Source organism: Camelina sativa, chromosome 11 (assembly GCF_000633955.1).
Source record: "Camelina sativa cultivar DH55 chromosome 11, Cs, whole genome shotgun sequence".
In the NCBI taxonomy this organism is placed as follows: Eukaryota; Viridiplantae; Streptophyta; class Magnoliopsida; order Brassicales; family Brassicaceae; genus Camelina; species Camelina sativa.
In genome coordinates, this window is record NC_025695.1 from 15,041,836 (window position 1) to 15,059,603 (window position 17,768).

General features: G+C 34.3%; 3 protein-coding genes and 1 pseudogene across 3 annotated transcripts; all 4 read left to right on the plus strand.

Annotated features, from left to right (window-relative positions):
- LOC104727983 lies at positions 5,127-7,384 on the plus strand (annotated as a pseudogene).
- Positions 8,047-10,438, plus strand: LOC104727984. Its single transcript, XM_019231863.1, has 8 exons — positions 8,047-8,156; positions 8,286-8,325; positions 8,429-8,532; positions 8,630-8,666; positions 8,753-8,940; positions 9,024-9,084; positions 9,221-9,468; positions 9,694-10,438. Exons 1-8 carry the CDS (start codon positions 8,133-8,135, stop codon positions 10,324-10,326), a joined length of 1,335 nt encoding a protein of 444 aa, XP_019087408.1. The 5' UTR covers positions 8,047-8,132; the 3' UTR covers positions 10,327-10,438.
- On the plus strand, positions 10,562-12,596 carry LOC104723421 (probable enoyl-CoA hydratase 2, mitochondrial). Its single transcript, XM_010441795.2, has 7 exons — positions 10,562-10,892; positions 11,065-11,234; positions 11,338-11,412; positions 11,634-11,724; positions 11,812-11,863; positions 11,956-12,059; positions 12,164-12,596. The coding sequence occupies exons 1-7, from the start codon at positions 10,733-10,735 to the stop codon at positions 12,415-12,417; spliced, it is 906 nt and encodes a 301-aa protein (XP_010440097.1). The 5' UTR covers positions 10,562-10,732; the 3' UTR covers positions 12,418-12,596.
- On the plus strand, positions 14,933-16,655 carry LOC104723422 (uncharacterized protein DDB_G0284459-like). Its single transcript, XM_010441796.2, has one exon. The coding sequence runs from the start codon at positions 15,072-15,074 to the stop codon at positions 16,473-16,475; it is 1,404 nt and encodes a 467-aa protein (XP_010440098.1). The 5' UTR covers positions 14,933-15,071; the 3' UTR covers positions 16,476-16,655.

Consider the following 17,768-nt stretch of genomic DNA (forward strand, 5'->3'; position numbering starts at 1 on the left):
GTTGATAAGAGAGTCGATGTTGTGTTGTCCATTGGGGCAAGAATCACTGCCCACAGTAACAAAACCTCAAAGATTCAAGAGACTATGGTCTTGTAGTCGATAAAGGGTTGTTTTAACATCCAAAGCATAGGGAATGGATCACTTCGATAAACCGCAATTGGGACTATTTGGTATGGGATCCGGATGGTGGGAGATGTTTGGAAGGGATGCTTGGAAACATCACATGACCAGCTTAAATGATAGCTGTCGTTGAACATAAGGAGTTGAAGACTATTCTATCACTTGTGCTAGAACAGTTAGAGAAAGATAGACCATATAACCGTACAAAATTATACTCAAACTGCAAGCCCTTAAAAACAACTAAATCCAGGTTCCCAATAAGATGTATGACTAGCCAAATCAGGATTGGTGTTACCTTACTCCAATGGAGTCTTCGACCAAAGGGTATCGGGAAACAAAACAGAACTCGACATTGGCAAGTCACAGAAGGTGAGGTAATGGACCTGAAACTGCTATTGTTGCAACTTGAGAGGAGTGGATGGACTTGGGGCTTTTTTGGCTTAATGGGCTTAACTTGAAATCTAGGACCACTAGGGAAAACCCTAGTTTCAGAGGAGAGAGTCGCAGGGGTTGTTGATAGTGATGGCCATCGGAGAGATTTGGAGATGAATGCAACGCAAGAAGCTTCTCCGGTTAGTGAGAGATCGGAGATGGCATGCGGCAACCGTGGTAAGGGTCGCCATTGGAAGCTAAGTCCACTAGGTAAAATCCTAGCTTTATAACCGATTGCCAAGATGCAAAAAAGATGTGACGGCTGCCCGAGAGTAGCGGGGAGGTTTGCACTGTAAGGAGCATCTCCGGTGAATAAAAGCTCGGCGGAAACAACTGATAGCCTCGGTTTGGTTCGACAATGGGAACTAGGTCCACTGGGGAGAACCCTAGTTTCACAAAAAATTCCACGGTGAGTGAAAGATCGACGGGAGCGTACGGTGGTCTTTGGTTGGATCTGAGACAGATTTTATAAGGGTTTGAGAAGGATTAAAAGGGGGGGGGGGACAGGGAAAAAAAATTACAGTAAAAGAAACAGAGAAGAGCTAAGCAAAGGAGAGATCGATTAGGCGTCAGACAGAAGCCTCACCGGCGCCAGAAAACTCGGTTGGGAAGGGTTTCTCGATAATAGTTCATGGGAGAAAAGTCCAAGAACAGTTCTGGTTATAGATACATTTTCATTTGAATAGTCTTTTAAATATTTGTTTTTGCCCTACTTGTAATTACGAAGCTATACCTCATCACTTTTTTTTTTTCAATGAGTCTTTCTAATTTCTCTTTATTATTCTATAGAGACTTAATCTACTATACAAATTTGTGTTAACCTAATTTTTTGGAATTTTATCATTGGATCTCATCCTAATTTCTTGGGCACTAACAACAATAATAGTGTGGATCTGCAATAATAGGGGGAGGGGTGAAAATCTCCTAATAAAGGTAAAAAATAAAATGGGAGAAATCCGTTGTTAAAAAAAAAATCTCCTAACAAAAGGAAGAAATAAAATGGGTGAAAAAAATCTTGCGAAAAAAATAAGAAATAAAATGGAAATAGAAACTTAGAAAAATAGAGAAATAAAACGGAGAAACAATCCCAATAAAAATGAGCAATAAAATATGTATAAATCTCTAATGAAAAACTAGCCTAATAGATATCACTAGATGAAGTTTTCATGATTGTCCAAGCCTCTGCAACCACAACCACTTCCGCTTTCACGAGAATAACCTCTACGCATACTGCTTCCACAACTAACAAAAGTAGCTCATTTCATCTATAACATCTTTTTCATCTTCGGAGTTTGTTTGATCGACCCTTTTTTAAAGCTCTTCTGAAAAGATATGATATTGTCCACAACTTGAGAAGATTCTTTATCGAGAGTTGCAATATCATCATCCACAAACAGCCTAATACCTTAGACAGCGTCAATGCGTTTAAATCAAAGATTTTAATGATTTTTTTGCTTTTATGGTCATTTTTGCCAATATCCATGTCTTCAATGTTCTTATTGTTTATGTCATTGGGATGATTTGCGTTGTCTAAGGTATTAGGTTGTTTGTGGATGATGGTACTACAACCTCTCGACAAAGAGTATTTACGAGTTATGGACATGACCACATCTTTTAGAGCAGCTTTGAAAAAAGGCTGATCAAACAAATTTCAAAAATGAAACAAATGATATAGATGAAATGGACTACTTTTTTTAGTTGTGGAAGCAGTAACCGTAAAATTCATGGTCGTGAAGGCCAAAGTGGTTGTGGTCTCAAAGGCTGGGACGGTCGTGGAAACCTCATCTAGTGATCTCTAGAGTGCTAGTCCTTCATTTTATATTCCTCTCTCAAATGCTCCTTCAAATTGTATGACCCAAAAAAATCATAGTCAATGTAAAAACTGATTAACAGTTTTATTTAAATAATCTTTTAATTATAAGTTTTTGCTCTCGTAGTTACGAAGCCACTTCTCCACATTTTCTACTTTCTTTATAATCTTCTAAATATTACTTTTGTTAAATTAAACTTTTGGGACTTTATCAGTGGATCTCATCCTTAGGATATTAAAACAATAATAATGTGGATTGGCAAATCGGTAAACGATAAGAGAGAGATCTTCCAGCTATTTGTCTTTAATGTTATTGTTATCGACATCAACATACATATTGTCTATGTTCTACCCATTGTATATACATTTTACAACATAAACATTGACGATATAGATTTGACAACAATGAAATTAACAGCTATGTATCTTGATATATACTTTTTATTATTTCTTATGTTGTAGGAGCAAACATAAAAGTTCAGTAGTCTAGTATGCATTTGATTGCATTTTTAATAAAGGAAAGATATAGTAGGGTACAAATGGTGACAACGTATTTGGTTGTGCTTGACAAGCAATTTGATAGTGCGGTACAATTTTACTACAGTACATGCGGAACAAATACAATTGCGGGACAAGTGCGGTTAATACAAAATAAGCAATGTAAAATAATCTTTGATTGGTGAAAAAATAATTTACATAAATTTTTTTAAGTGTATTTTGTATAATCCATTAAATCTTTTAGCAAATATTTTAATCCACTAAATCTTTTAACAAATGTATTTTTGTATTAAATATATTTTGCAAATACATTATAATCAAATGTTATATTTTTAAATTTTTAAAAAAGTTACAGATAATTGGAAGACATAGAAGTAGAAAGAGAAGAGAGAATGTTTTTTTTCTCTTGTATTTGCATCTCTATATTTATATAAAGTAGCATAAGATATGTATTATTTTTAATATATAAAGTTAAAACAAAAAAAACTGTGCTATCTTGTGCAGTTTTAAAAAAATGTTGGGTAAAGATTCATAAATGTTGAGAAAGCGGTCGAACTCATAATCTGTTGGACAAATTCGCAATTTTTTTTAAACGTAATTATTTTTAAAAAATATTGATTGGAGACTGCAGTACGGTTTTCAACAAAAACAACTGAAATCTGCTTTAGTTACCGTTCACTACCATAATAGTTCAAAATGGATTATACTCAAACATAGGAAACGATCTTCTAATAAAAGAAAGATATATGAGGCCATACATCTAGCCAGTTCAGCTAGGGTAGTGATTATCAGAAGTCTCGTTCCTCCTGTAAACATTCCTCCATTAATCTACATAATTAACAAATCATGTTACTTAGGGCTCGAACCCATTACATTTTTGACTTTTCGTGTAGAAGCATTAATCAACCATTAGTCAATCATTGGGCCAAGAGAGCTTCCACTATGGTTAATACTTTTAAATTTTGAGAATTTGTATACATATTTGGAAAAAAGATTGGAAATTATATAGTTTTGCCTTAACTTTTTTTTTTTTACTTTTGTCCTAACCAGTTCAAACGTTTGATAGAAAACAACAAGTTGCATAAAATTATCTTACATTATCTTGCACAATTGTATTTATTTGCATTGGTTAACTATTATTAGCAATAGTAATTCTATTGTTTATCTACAAATGCAAAACATATACTCAAACTAAACTTCGAGTTTTATTGATTATATATATTTAGAACAAATCAAGTATCTCTTACGTACGGAGAAAACAAGTCTTCATGAGGGAAACATAACAACTGCAACAGCATGGCATAAGTAGTTTAATGATCTTTTCAATAAAATTATATCTTGTATGATTTTTGTAGATATAAAAAGTTTTCAAGTAGTATAAGAGTTAAAGTCACAATTTTTGTATGCCTTTTCTCTAGTAACATATTAGTTAAACATTTTAACTTGAATGTCTATCTGTACATGATTTTTATTGGGCACAAACATTTTTTGGACCATTATCCATTAAAGATTGTCCAACTATCGTCCATAAACAAAATTTTCCATGTGAACAAGCCCATTGGCCTATGGATGGACTATTTGACAGCTATAATTAAAGTCAATCTTCTATTACCAGATTACAAAGTTCCATTCACTTCTTAATAGTTGAATTGCTCTCTTTTGGTCCATCTATATCCAACAAATATGACTCATCATTTGACGTATTTAACTAATATCTTTACCAAAATGAATAAATATTAGTCATATAAACAAAACATTGTTAACTTATACAGATTTCTTTTTAGTTTTGAATATTGACTACCTTATATACCATTAATAATATCTATTTTTGCGTGTAAACAATGTAAATAAATTTGTATATATATATAAGGTGAGCTATGTTTTGAGTACACCACAAAAGTTAGCGAGAAACAAAAAAAAGAGTGCAGAGAGAGTTTTCATATTAATCTAGCCAATGATTATCTCTTTGCTCTCCCGATGCATCTACTCTTACCAATCAGGTCTCAACATACATTTTTTTTTTCAACATACATAGTTCGCACATCTATCAAAAATTTCATGTTTACGTTAGCAAATATAGCTGCCATATTACCTTAGCATAAGTTTGCTTCATTAGTTTTGTTATCTTTTTAACTTCCATCATATGATATTATATTCAGTTTTAATTTCCTCTTAGATATTGGTTTCTCATTCAAAGACATAACAATTAATTAATATAGTCATAACATTTATCTTGTAGATTCAACGTATATCCTTTGTTTTTCTAATGGATCCCCATACAGTAACCACTGAAGTTGAGGTTCCTGCTAACCTATCAAATGCTACAATGTTTGTTGATAGGTGTGTAATTATAGTGTGATTTAGAGCCTCAATTTCATATGTCTCTTTTTTTTTACTCCAAGAATGATTTTCTAAACTTTGTTTTAACAATCTTCTTCTAATTATTATGTTGCTCTTCCTTTGTTTTGACTTTATTTCTTATTGAATTTTAAAAAAGAAGAAATCTTTACGAAAAAATATTCATTATTTTTCTTCTTTTAATAAAATATGTTTATTTTAATTGATCTTCAATTTACTTAAATCATTTGATTTCTATTTTTATTTTATTTTAACTTTACAGTTAGATTCAAAGATCATTTTCAAAAATATCATTTTTCTATGTAACTTTTCAAAAATACTCGTTCATGGTGTCCATTTTCAAAAATACCCTTTTTAATATACAAAAAAAACTAAATTCTAGATCCTAAACCCCAAATACTAAATTCTACCCCCTTAAAACTGTACTCTAAATGTAAAATAGAGAACCCAAATCTACAAAAAAAAATCTTAAAATTAATTTAACATATTGTAATTGTGTAAAAGAGGTCAAAATAAAAATATTCAAAAAATGAGTATTTTTGAAAAGGGCATCTCAAAATAGGCATTTTCTAACAAATTCTCTAGATGATTTCAATGTATTTGAAAAAAAAATCTTTTAGAGATTATACAATCTGAAATTTTCTATTTATATTTTGACTTTTGTATATTTCATCCTTTGAACAATTTTTCAAAAGCTAATAAGTTTAGGGTTCCCGTTTGTGAATCTCGCCTTAGGTCCACGTCCACCCAGGCCCTTGGTTTGTTCTAATCATGACATGCTGTCTTATTTTACCATTTGTCTGTTTGTTTATTTACCGGATAAAAATGTTTTCTCCAGCCACTCACCTCTTCCAAAACACCAGTTCTATCACTCCCAAAGTGGTCAGGTGAATCAAATTCCTTCACCTACTTCTTTTACATATTATTCTTTGACTTTAAGGTTATGAATCTTATGATATATCTTATATATTCTAGTATACTTGGTCCCAATTCACGATATATATTCTAGTTGTCTCCGTTTTATTGCCACTAAATCATAAACTGCATGTGTTTGTTAAAAAGCCATTGACACTTGACGAAGTAATCTCTGACGTCCGAGATAGCAAAAATGAAGCCGATAATAAGGCTGAGGCTGAGGCTTCAGATCTGGTTTATTCCATGATTTATAAAACAACCAACAACAAAAATATATATATATATGAAGATGTACTTGCTAATGACTTTTGAAACTTGTAAAAACTGCAGATGATTGATGCTTCTATGGACGATGATGAAATTATGGAGAATTTCATACAAGTTTGGAACTCTTTTGCAAAAAAGAATAGGTAACATTTTTGGTCAAATAAATGGTTTTGCTTAAGAACTCAAAAACCATAAAGTATAAATTAATGATTTTACATAATCAAAATTATGAATTATGTTTCAGGATTCTGGCAGATGCTCATATTCCTTGGGCATGTGAAGAATTTTCAAAATTATACAAGAAAGAGTTGCAGGATAACTTAAAATTTGACATGTAAGTACTATCTCTCCAAAACCAACATATATATATATATATATAAAACATTATACACTATACTAATTTTATTTTGTTTCTTGGAAAAAAAACTAAAATAATTCAGGTGCTGGAGATTATTCATGATTAAACAATGTAATTATGGAATTCTTGACGCAGCCACCATTACCAAATGCAATACTATCATCCAACAACACCCTACTAGCCTGTCACACATGGATGTTGACAAAAATAATCATAAAAGCAAAAACAAGTACTTGAAAAATCTCTGATTTGTTATTGTTTTGGAGCAAAAAATAAATAAATATTTTTTCTAATAATTAGATAATATTTTGTTTTTTTCTAGCGAGAACAACAAAGAAACTACTACACATGCATCAGGGAGTGAATCAAATATGTGTATAAATGGGGAACAAGATGAATTGGATGCAGGAGTAAAAGCTCTCCACATAGAATCTTCACAAGTTGTGGCCATAACCACACCTTTTCATAGGAGTTTGGAAAAAAGGCCAATTAAACAAACTCCAAAGATAAAAGAGATGATAGAAATGAAATGGGATACTCTTTTTGGTCAAGGAAGTAGTAGCCATAGAGGTCATGGTCGCAAAGGTCGAGGTGGTCGTGGTTGCGGAGGTCGGGGTGATCTCTAGTGGGCTAGTTTCTTCAGTCTATTCTTCCTTTTTTTTTTCTTACTTTTAAGTTTATGTTGTTTCTCCACATTTAAGATTAAGTGTATGCTTAATCACTTTTCTCTCTCAAATGCTCTTGCAAATTGTATGAACCAAAAATTCATAGCAATGTAACAACTACTTAAAGTTTTAATTTGACTATTTCTTTTTAAAGAAAATGGGGAAAATCCCCTAACAAAAAATAAAAAGAAGAAAAAAATCCTCTAATAGAGAAGAAGAAATAAAAAGGAGAAAAAAAATCCTCAAATAAAAGAAAGAAATAAAATGGAAACAAAATCCTCTACTATATTCGTTATATAAAAAATACAAAAATTGAAGAAAAAAAAAAGTCTTTTTATAAAACGAATAAATTAAAACGAAAAATCCCCAAAATATATACAATTGGAAAAAGAAAGAAAAAAAGTTAATAATAATACGAAGAAATAAATCTCATTTTTCCCCTAATTAAATTGAATAGCCCAAAAGGCCTTTTAAATTAATCATCGTATTAAACTATAGGCGCACTCATAATGAAAAATAAGGTCCAATACTAAATTATGTTTTTCCGCTCCCAAATAATCTTAAAAAGAAAATTAGCGCGCGAAACCATTGAAAAAATGAAAACGCAAAAAACAAACCTCTCAGTCTCAGATTTGCAGACTCAAAACGAATAAAATAAAAAAATAAAAATAAAAAATTGAGAAAGAGAGAGACGAAGCGGAGAGCTCCAATGGAGAACTTTAGCTCAGTAGTGGTGAGAAGTTTATTTCTGTATCATTTCCTTACTCCTTTGTGTTCGCATTTTTATGAATTTGTTGCTGAAATTTCTGGATTCTAGTTTCGATTTATTTTATTTTGAAATCTCCGTGTTAATATTTTATAGGAGGAACCTGGATACTCCGATTCATTATCTCCCATTTCCGGTGAGTAATAATTAATTTACTGGGTCTAATAATATCTCTCTTATTGCAAATTCAAGGTTTTTCCTAACATTTTTTTTTCAATTTTTTGGGTAATTTCGTACAGAACCACCAGATATTAGGAACTGGTTTCCCAGTTATGTCTATGAATCGGTACCATCATGTTCTTCAATCAACGACATTGAAAACGAAGTCGTTGTGGTGAAACAGGTGATCATAATATCTCACCATTTTAGGTTTTTTTTTTTTTTTTTTTTTGGTTAAAACCCTTTTTTTAAATTTTTTTTTTTTTTTTTTTTNNNTTTTTTGGCAGATTTCAGATCACTCTGAATCACTTCCTTCTGGTAATCTTTCTATTTTGGTTAAAGTTCTTGATCATGTGGCTATTGATGGATTTTTGTTTGTAACTTTGAATCCATTTGCTTCTCAGAACCTCCTGATGTCAGAAACTGGTTTCCGAGCTATGTCTATGAATCGCCATTGCTGGATACAAGTGATGGTTTTGAATTGTCTCTTCCTGGAGAAAGTGTATGTATTAAGGAGACCGAAACAGGTATTGAAAGAACCGATGTCTGTCCTAGGTTATTTGAGCAAGAACTTGTCTCTTCTTCTACAAAGGTATTATTGCAATTGAATCTATTTTTCCTTAGCTGTTATGCTTATTGTTTCTCATTATCTGCTGTTATTTTTCTTTCTATCAGGCTGATGACTTGGTCTCCTTACAGGATACAGATTTCTCTCAGTCCCTGTCTTTTATTTCGGGTGAGTAAAGCCAGTTTTTTTTGTATATGTTATTGATGTTTGCTTTCTTGAAATGTGTTATTATTGAGTGACCCAGTTTTATAGTTAAAAACTGTAGAGTTGAATCTTACATGTTTTATGTCTTGTTCTATTATAGAGCCTCCTGATGTCAGAAACTGGTTTCCAAGCTATGAGTATCAATCTCCTCAGCTTTCACTTTCAGACACTCATGATGAACTTGGATTTTCTTCTTTTGAGAAAGATGAGTTAATCGTTGACGAGAGTGACACAGAGGACAGAAATGGTTCTGGTATTTTTCGAAAAATTAAGAGCAAGCAAAAGACTGTTGGTCTTGGCAGGTTAAATTCAAATGATTACTACAAGGATACCATTGCCACAGAGACGGTGAGTAAATGTTCTTGAACCATCTAAACATTGAGAAATCATTACTGCGCATTAGATAGTATGCAAGCTTGCCACAACATCTGTAATCTAAAGAAAGAAACTTGTGTGGAGAATTTTTAAATTAGATGAAATCCAGTTGTCATTTACTATCAATTGCACAGTTTTGCTGGGTTGACTCTAGATTTTGTTAGTTCTCACTGACTCTTTCTCGATTCTACATGTTAGGCCAAGGAGGTCTCATCAGACAATGCTTATTCAGACCAAGAAATGGAAAAGCAGTTCTCAGTTAGATTGTTCAATGCCTCAGAGAAAGAAGTGAAACCAAAATCAAGCTTCGAGCAGGAACCGTTATGCTGTGAACCAAAAGAAGAAGCAAAGATTAACCCCGAAGTTTCCCGGTACAACCAAAAACGTAAATCACCCTCGAAGAACGAATCTTCTTTACATGAGCTGAGACCTAATCATATCCAAGAAACCATTTCCATGAACTCCAACAGACAAAAGTCTTCAATAGAGCAAGAATCAGATGACAAGGAAAATGTTCATCATGGACAAAGCACTGAAGCTGGATTTGTGGCAACGAAAAAGGCAAGATTCAAAGAAGCACGAGGCCATCGTTCCATGATGAAACCAAATACAAGAGTTCAAGTGGAATGTTCTAGAAGTAAAGAGTTAAAGAATATCGCTGAGGAGGAAAGAAAGAAGAAGAGAAGAGTTTTGGGAGAAATGTCGAATCACCAGTTCTCCTCTGGAGCAGAGGAGATCGCAGGAAAATGGCGTTGCCCGCAGAAGAACAAAAGGAACATAGTTCCACCGTTGAAGCAGCTTCGACTTGACGCATGGATACATAAAGTCTGAGTCTTTTGATTAGTCTTCACCATTTCACCAACAATGTTGTATTGCATTCTTTTCCTTTCTCTTTTGTAATCCTCCTCCATGTTAATAATAAGCTGAGCCTAACCATAAGTAACCCGAACCAGACGCATTAACCGGAATTGAAAATGAGCATAGAATTTGTACCGGTCATGTCCGGTACAGCTTGTTTCAGAGACTATGGGTGTTGTTGAATGATGATGATAAATAAGAAGCAAATTAGTACTCAATAAGGATGCTTTCCCCCTAAATTAGTTTACTTTATTGTTTCTCTCTTGATCTCTAGAACTTGCATGACCAAGAAGCGTTTCTTCGGACAGAGCAAATCTCTTTAAGCAAAAAAAAAAAAAATCAAAACTTTGGGTGTGTTCACAGGTCCGAGTCGGTGAAGATGAGCTTCGTCAAGTATCTCCGCCGAGAAAGTTTGCTCCAATTAGCCGGAAAATCATATCTCAGCCGTAATTACATGCTTCAGACCTGCCGGACTCTTATAATCCAAACCGCTCAGCCTGAATTTGTCAAGCTTAATCGTCTCTCTGGTCCCGATTCCGGTAATTTCACCCTTGCCCTTTCCTTGTCACCCTTTGTCGAATTGGTTTGTTTCTTTGAGTTTTCATTTTCTGTAGATGATGATTACTGAAATGGTTTCTTAAGAGTGTTTGGACAAAATCGATGCTAAAGGAAAGATGACAAAAAGTACTTCTTTGTGTTTATGATTTATAGGTATAATCGAAGTCAATCTAGACAGGCCTGTTGCCAAAAACGCCATTAATAACGAGATGCTGAAAAGTCTCCAGAACACATTTGAGTCTATACATCAAGATAGTTCAGCTAGGGTTGTCATGATCAAAAGTCTGGTTCCTGGAGTTTTCTGTGCTGGTGCAGATCTGAAGGTAGTTTTGTCACTACACTACCATTTCTCCCGGAATGTTCATAACCGATTTGTTTAGCCATGCTTGAAAATTTCTGGTTTGTTATGATTTGTTTGGATGTCAGGAGCGTAGAACTATGAGTCCATCTGAGGTTCACACATATGTCAACTCGTTGCGCTACGTGTTCTCGTTCATAGAGGTATGTTCTCATTTATCCTTGTTGGTGCTCATAGATTAGCTGCTACTGTCATTGGTGGGTAGATTTTTGGGAATTAATGTATACCACATTTGTAGAATTATCTCAGCTTTATCAAGATTCAGAATTCAGTAGTCTTCAACTTGTAGTGAAAAGGAATTTATAGTAGTTCTACTCTTATATGAAGACTTGTGTTTAGTGACTTTAAAGACTTATGTTTCTAGGTACTGAGTATCCCAACTATTGCTGCAATAGAAGGGGTGGCACTGGGAGGTGGACTCGAAATGGCTCTAGCTTGTGATCTTCGAATCTGCGGTATTTACATATCTGTTCATACTCTTATTATAATCAACCGGCCAAGAGAAGCAATTATGGTTAATACTCGGAAATTGAAATTCTCAGGCGAGAATGCAGTATTTGGCTTACCTGAAACAGGACTTGCTATAATCCCTGGGTATATAATAATTCATCACTCTTGACAAATGATTTCTCTTATTATCCTTCTTATCATTCCTCTGATAAGTTTTTCTCTTTGCTTCTATGTAGAGCTGGTGGGACACAGAGGCTCTCGAGGCTGGTTGGGAGATCGGTATCAAAGGAACTTATATTCACAGGTCGAAAGATTGATGCAAGAGAAGCTGCAACTAAAGGTCCTTGACTATTCAAGTTGCATTTCTTATAACGACTTGTGGTTTTGTTTTGGCAATATACCCAATAAGGATTGATTCATATACTCCTTTTTTTTGTGGTGCAGGGCTTGTGAACCTTTGTGTTACGGCAGGTGAGGCTCATGAGAAAGCAATTGAAATGGCACAGCAGATAAATGAAAAAGGTCCATTGGCTATAAAGATGGCGAAGAAAGCGATTAATGAAGGAGTAGAGACGAATATAGGTTCGGGTTTGGGGGTAGAAGAGATGTGTTATCAGCAGCTTCTTTATACTCAAGATCGTCTTGAAGGATTAGCTGCTTTTGCCGAGAAGCGCAAGCCTCTTTACACTGGCAAGTGAAAACCGTACCTTGCAAGTTGCAAGTGAATGAATCATCATTAGAGTCCAGTCAACTTTAGTTTCAAACTTTCAATAACCATTGCAGTGGATGTTTATAACCCGAATGGTTTAGGATTATAATTATGTGTATGTCACAGTAAGCAAGAAACACTTAAATATCACTGCTTGTGTTTGTGTAAGGATAGAAAAACCAAAAAGGAGGAAAGAGCACACAAGCTAGAATACTAAAGTTGGTCAAAACTTAAAACTAGTGGTTTATGCGTATGTTTTAAGCTAATTGTTGAGTTCACAAATGCATCTTCTTGAAGTTTGTTGTGTAAAAACATAAAAATTGACTGTCAAAGAAAAAGTAAACCCAACAAAACAAAACAAAAACTAATTAAGAGTCGATAAAAGTAGCCGACCAAGTGATCCACCGCCCCACCAAAGTGGTGTCAAAATGATGTGGTCGTGATTAGACACTTTTTTCAGTTTGACCTGTTAAATTAATTTTTTACTTTTTTTAGTGATTCTTTGACTAATCATAATCCATATTAATTAAACCTATGTTTCCATTCATCTAAGAAAAAAATATTTATCGAGTAGTGTCGGATTCATATAACAATTTTAAAACGTCTAGTGTTGAGAGATTCTAAATCTTAAACCCTAACAATTCAACAACATAACAATAAGATAAATTCGTTTGTTCTATTCCTTTTTTTCTTCGATTTTCAAAGTTTATTATATTCAGAAAGTATAGATACCTTATCGACAAAGTTTTGGTCTTAAAGAAAAAGAATCGTCCCTTATTTTTTTATCTTCCCAAGTCCAGTGGTAATTGTGTTAGAAGGATCTTGTATTTAGCTAGTGTTTAATTAGGGTTTTCAGACAAAGTGCTGCTGCGTTAAAAAGAAAATAAAGCTTAGCGTAAATAAACCAAAAGAAGAGAATCAAGATTCCTCCGAGGGTCATATGCCTACCCGACCTACTCTCTGTCATATTCTCTAAACGTATTATCAATTAATTGCTCTGCTTATTCTACTACCCTTTTCATCCAAAAACTTTCAGAATTTGCTTTCTTAATTGTATTATATATGCAACCAAACAAGATTATCGGCTGGTGTAGATCATGATTGAAATACGAGTTAACAATTTGGCGTCGTCCGTGGGGAATCAAAACAAACATCTAATTTCTAAAGTTATTAAACTTATAAAAGATGATAAATATTTTGATTTTCCACATACGACGTCAATTGTTAAACTAGTACTATTAGATAGTGAAAACTGATCTAGGGATTTAGAGAATTTTGCTAGAAAAAGGATTCAACTGAAAAAATAAAAGAACTTGAGAAAGGAGGGCTCATAGCTATCATCAATCTCTTAGAATCTAGATCTAGGGTATGAGTTTTTCTTATCCCTTTCTCCAATGAAGAGTCTCCATTTTTATACACGTATTCACTAGGTTAATTTTAAATTTTGATATATCCTTCTCCTCTTTTTTTTTTTGTAAATTTTCCTATGCTTTATCCCTTGATTTTCTCTTTTCCTAGCTGATTTCCTTTCTTCTCGTAGGTTGGAAACTTTCCGTTTATTCTTTAAAGTCGGCAACCATGAATGGGTTGTATAGGTTATTGAGTGGGCTAATTTTAATTTGGCCTATGATTATGTAAGGGTTGACAACTTATATGCAACAATCATATTTCTCTAAATGTTTTTAATCATTAATGTCTTTTAAAACTTAATTTTTTTTTTCTAAGTATTTAGAACCGATCGTATAGTGGTATTATGGTTGTGCCATTTGTTTTGATTATCTAAATTTCATGCTACATATACTGTATGTCTTTGATTGGTTGTTTTGTTTCGGTGTGACGAACCACACCATCTCAATCTTGAGTGTTGATGTTCCTGTTACAAAATTAGTTTAAGACAAGAATTTTTGTTGGGTTAGAGGTCAATTATATGCTCCATATATGTATATTGGACACACTAGTAATAGACCTTTTTCTCAACATCTTCTAACTAACATATCATACATGCTAAAAAAATTTGGTTCTAGATGTCATTTAGCCGTTCGTTAAGTGATCATACAGCCTAGCAAGTCTTTGTTAAACAATTCTAGACGTCACAAAAGTGAAACAGTTATTTTATATATATATATATCCTCTACAACTCATACACTCCTAAAACTAAAACCAATAAACATTAATAGTTATTATTATTTTTGTAATATCCAGTTTCCATCTTGTGTAGTTCATGCACTATACATTCGTTATATCAAATTTGGAAAATAATAATAATCTAACGCACTAATAAAGACCATAAAACTACAAATTTTCTAATGTAACATTTGGATGTTCTTGACAAGTTTAAGTAGCGATTCTCTAGTCGCTGTCAGTGATCAAATTAACGTTAGAATAGTATTAGAAACCAAAAAAAAAGTTGGTAGTGAATTCACACATCAAGTTGGATTTCAGATTTTGTTCTCTTCAATCTCTTTTTTCTTCTTCTTACATTTTTTATAGTAGGAAAAAAAAAACAGAACTTAACCTCTAAGTCTTAGCATTTCCACTAACTCATCTCTCTCTCTCTCTCTCTCTCTCTCTCTCTCTCTCTCTCATCACCAAAATAAAGAACCTTTACAAACTTCTCTCTACAACATTCACTTTTTCTCTTCAATGGTGGAAGCAAGAAGCTCGAAGAAACCAACCCAATTGGGTAATAAAGAAGAACATAACCCTACAAAATTCTACTCTCGGTTCATCCTCAAAGCTCTTATCCTCACCGTTCTCTGCGCCGTCGTACCTGTCTTCCTCTCTCAGACGCCAGAGCTCGCTAACCAAACAAGACTCCTCGAGCTTCTCCACCTTATTTTCGTCGGCATCGCCGTCTCCTACGGCCTCTTCAGCAGCCGCCGTAACTACGACGGAGGAGGAGGATTAAGCAATAGTGATCACAACAAAGATGATCATCATCATAACAACAATTCGCACTCCTATGTCCCTAAGATTCTTGAAGTATCCTCTGTTTTTAACGTTGGTCACGAGAGTGAATCTGAACCGTCCGATGATTCTTCCGGCGATCACCGTAAGTTTCAGACATGGAAGAACAAGTACCACATGAAAATCCACGAGGTTGAGACTCGTTTCGTAGATCGAGTTAGTTCAGAGATCAGAGACAAACCTCTGCTTTTACCTGTTCGGAGCTTGAACTATTCTCGTGTTCCTGATTCCTCCGGAGATAACTCCGGTCGATGGGATAAAGTGAGATCCAAAAGAAAGATTTTGAAGACTCTCGGTGATGATAACGGTGATGTGCTTCCTTCTCCGATTCCATGGAGCTCAAGATCATCATCATCGTCAAAGGAGATTGAATCACTACCGTCCATTAAGAATCTGACTACAGTTGAATCACAGCCGTTGATCAAGAATCTGACACCATCTTCTTCTCTCTCTTCTCCAAGAAAATCGAATCCTGTACCTAATCTTGCATCTCCGCCACCTCCGCCTCCGCCTCTACCGCCGCTACCGGCTTTTTATAACTCATCGTCGAGAAAGGTTCAACCGGGAATTTACAGGGTTGAGCGGAGGGAATCAGTTCACAAGACCAAATATGGAGGCGGAGGTGAGTTTCATCGTCCTCCGCCACCTCCACCACCTCCACCACCACCACCTCCGGTGGAGTATTACAAGTCACCTCCCACGAAATTCAGATTAAGTAGCGAACGGAGAAAGTCGTCGGAGCAAAAGATGAGAAGAAAATCTCCTAAAAAAGTGTGGTGGTCTGATCCAGTCGTGGCATCCAAGGAACAAGACACGAAGAAGAATGATCAAAGAAGTTACTTGGGAAGCAAGGCAGACGAAGAATTCGAGAATGAAGAGCATAGAAGAAGAGAAAATGAAATCCACAACGACGAGGTTGAGAAGAAGATAGTAGAGGAAGAAGGAGTTTGTGAGAGCAACAATGTCAGTGACGTAGACAAGAAGGCAGATGAGTTCATTGCAAAGTTCAGAGAACAGATTAGGTTACAGAGAATCGAGTCTATCAAGAGATCTGCTAATAAGATCTCTGCTTCGAGGTAGAACGTAGTAATTATAGGAAAGAAATACAATTTCAGTTTATGTTGGGGGTTATCATCATAAGGTTGTAATATTAAGGAGAACAAATATTTTTGTTACATTTTATTCAGCCAGGAAAATAAAAACTGGAATGGAGATGTATGTGAATTACAAACTCAGATTGAAGATACCCTTCTTTCTATCTCTCTTTATGCATTTTTGCACATGAAGATCTTATTAAGGTTTTTTCTTTGCGGCGAAAAGCTTCATAGATTAATGATCTGATGAGAATGAGATGAGGCTTGTCTCCAAAGAGAGTCAGTCTAATACCAAGTTGCTTACATAGAAAGCTAGTTAATACGGATATTATCACAAGAAGAATCAATTACATCCAAAAACGTTAAACGTATCCCTAAAGTAAGAAAATTTATCTAACTCGTGGGAAAAGGCTTGCCAATCTGACATGTAGCATTTTCAGCATCTCAGAGCAGTCTGATTGAAACACCATCGAAATGAGCTCTTTGAACAAGAGTACAAGACACATTTTTCTTTGGGATGTGAATGTTCTAGTTCTAGGCCTTGATGTCTCTTTGAGATGACACTACCTATCGACCTGATGGTGCAAATACTAGGTGCAAGGATCTCCCGATTGTTTTCGGGCTCTTTACCGGGATAATCTCGTCGTCATATCCATCCAGCCCGGGTACAAATCTCCGCTCATGAAGTGTCGATTCCACGTGAAAATCATCAATTGTTGTATCAAAACATTTATATTTGGGCTAAGTGGGTGGATAAGAAAGAAGTGTAGCCTATTAGCATAACCTCCATTTCAATAAGGCCTAAACTCTCGACCCATACTCATGTACGACCATATGGTAATATCCTCAGTTGCAAGATGAAATGGTACCAATTCACCAAGTAGATTTTGGCCCAACCTATACATAGTCGAACTTTTAAATAATTCAACTATTAACAAAATTAAATAGGCTGAAAACAAGTACACATTTCAACTATTTTTGTTCACTATTTAGTATTTTAACATACGCCAAATGAAACAGTTTGGACCATTTGTTTTTTTCATTTCCTACATCAAAATGTATATTCCTTTGTTGTCGCTAGACTCTAATTATTATTATCGCAATAAATTTTCTTGTCATAGTTGTCCAAAATAATTATTGCAAAAAAAAATATATTGCAACAAAACAAAAAAAATGATTTCAAGTCGCAATATCGGATAATTTCTGATTTTGATGTTTATAAGAAAATATATCGGATAAATATGGCTGTAGACATTTGTTGTTACTCGTTAGCATGAAC

What these genes read in the sequence shown, in the direction of transcription:
- LOC104727984 (XM_019231863.1), top strand. Translation starts at nt 8,133, where the DNA reads ATGGAGAACTTTAGCTCAGTAGTG. An exon ending in TTCATTATCTCCCATTTCCG is followed by an intron (nt 8,326 to 8,428) that starts GTGAGTAATAAT and finishes AATTTCGTACAG; the next exon opens with AACCACCAGATATTAGGAAC. An exon ending in TTGTCTCTTCTTCTACAAAG is followed by an intron (nt 8,941 to 9,023) that starts GTATTATTGCAA and finishes TCTTTCTATCAG; the next exon opens with GCTGATGACTTGGTCTCCTT.
- LOC104723422 (XM_010441796.2), top strand. Translation starts at nt 15,072, where the DNA reads ATGGTGGAAGCAAGAAGCTCGAAGAAACCAACCCAATTGGGTAATAAA.
- LOC104723421 (XM_010441795.2), top strand. Translation starts at nt 10,733, where the DNA reads ATGAGCTTCGTCAAGTATCTCCGCCGAGAAAGTTTGCTCCAATTAGCC. An exon ending in TCTCTCTGGTCCCGATTCCG is followed by an intron (nt 10,893 to 11,064) that starts GTAATTTCACCC and finishes TATGATTTATAG; the next exon opens with GTATAATCGAAGTCAATCTA. An exon ending in GGACTTGCTATAATCCCTGG is followed by an intron (nt 11,864 to 11,955) that starts GTATATAATAAT and finishes GCTTCTATGTAG; the next exon opens with AGCTGGTGGGACACAGAGGC.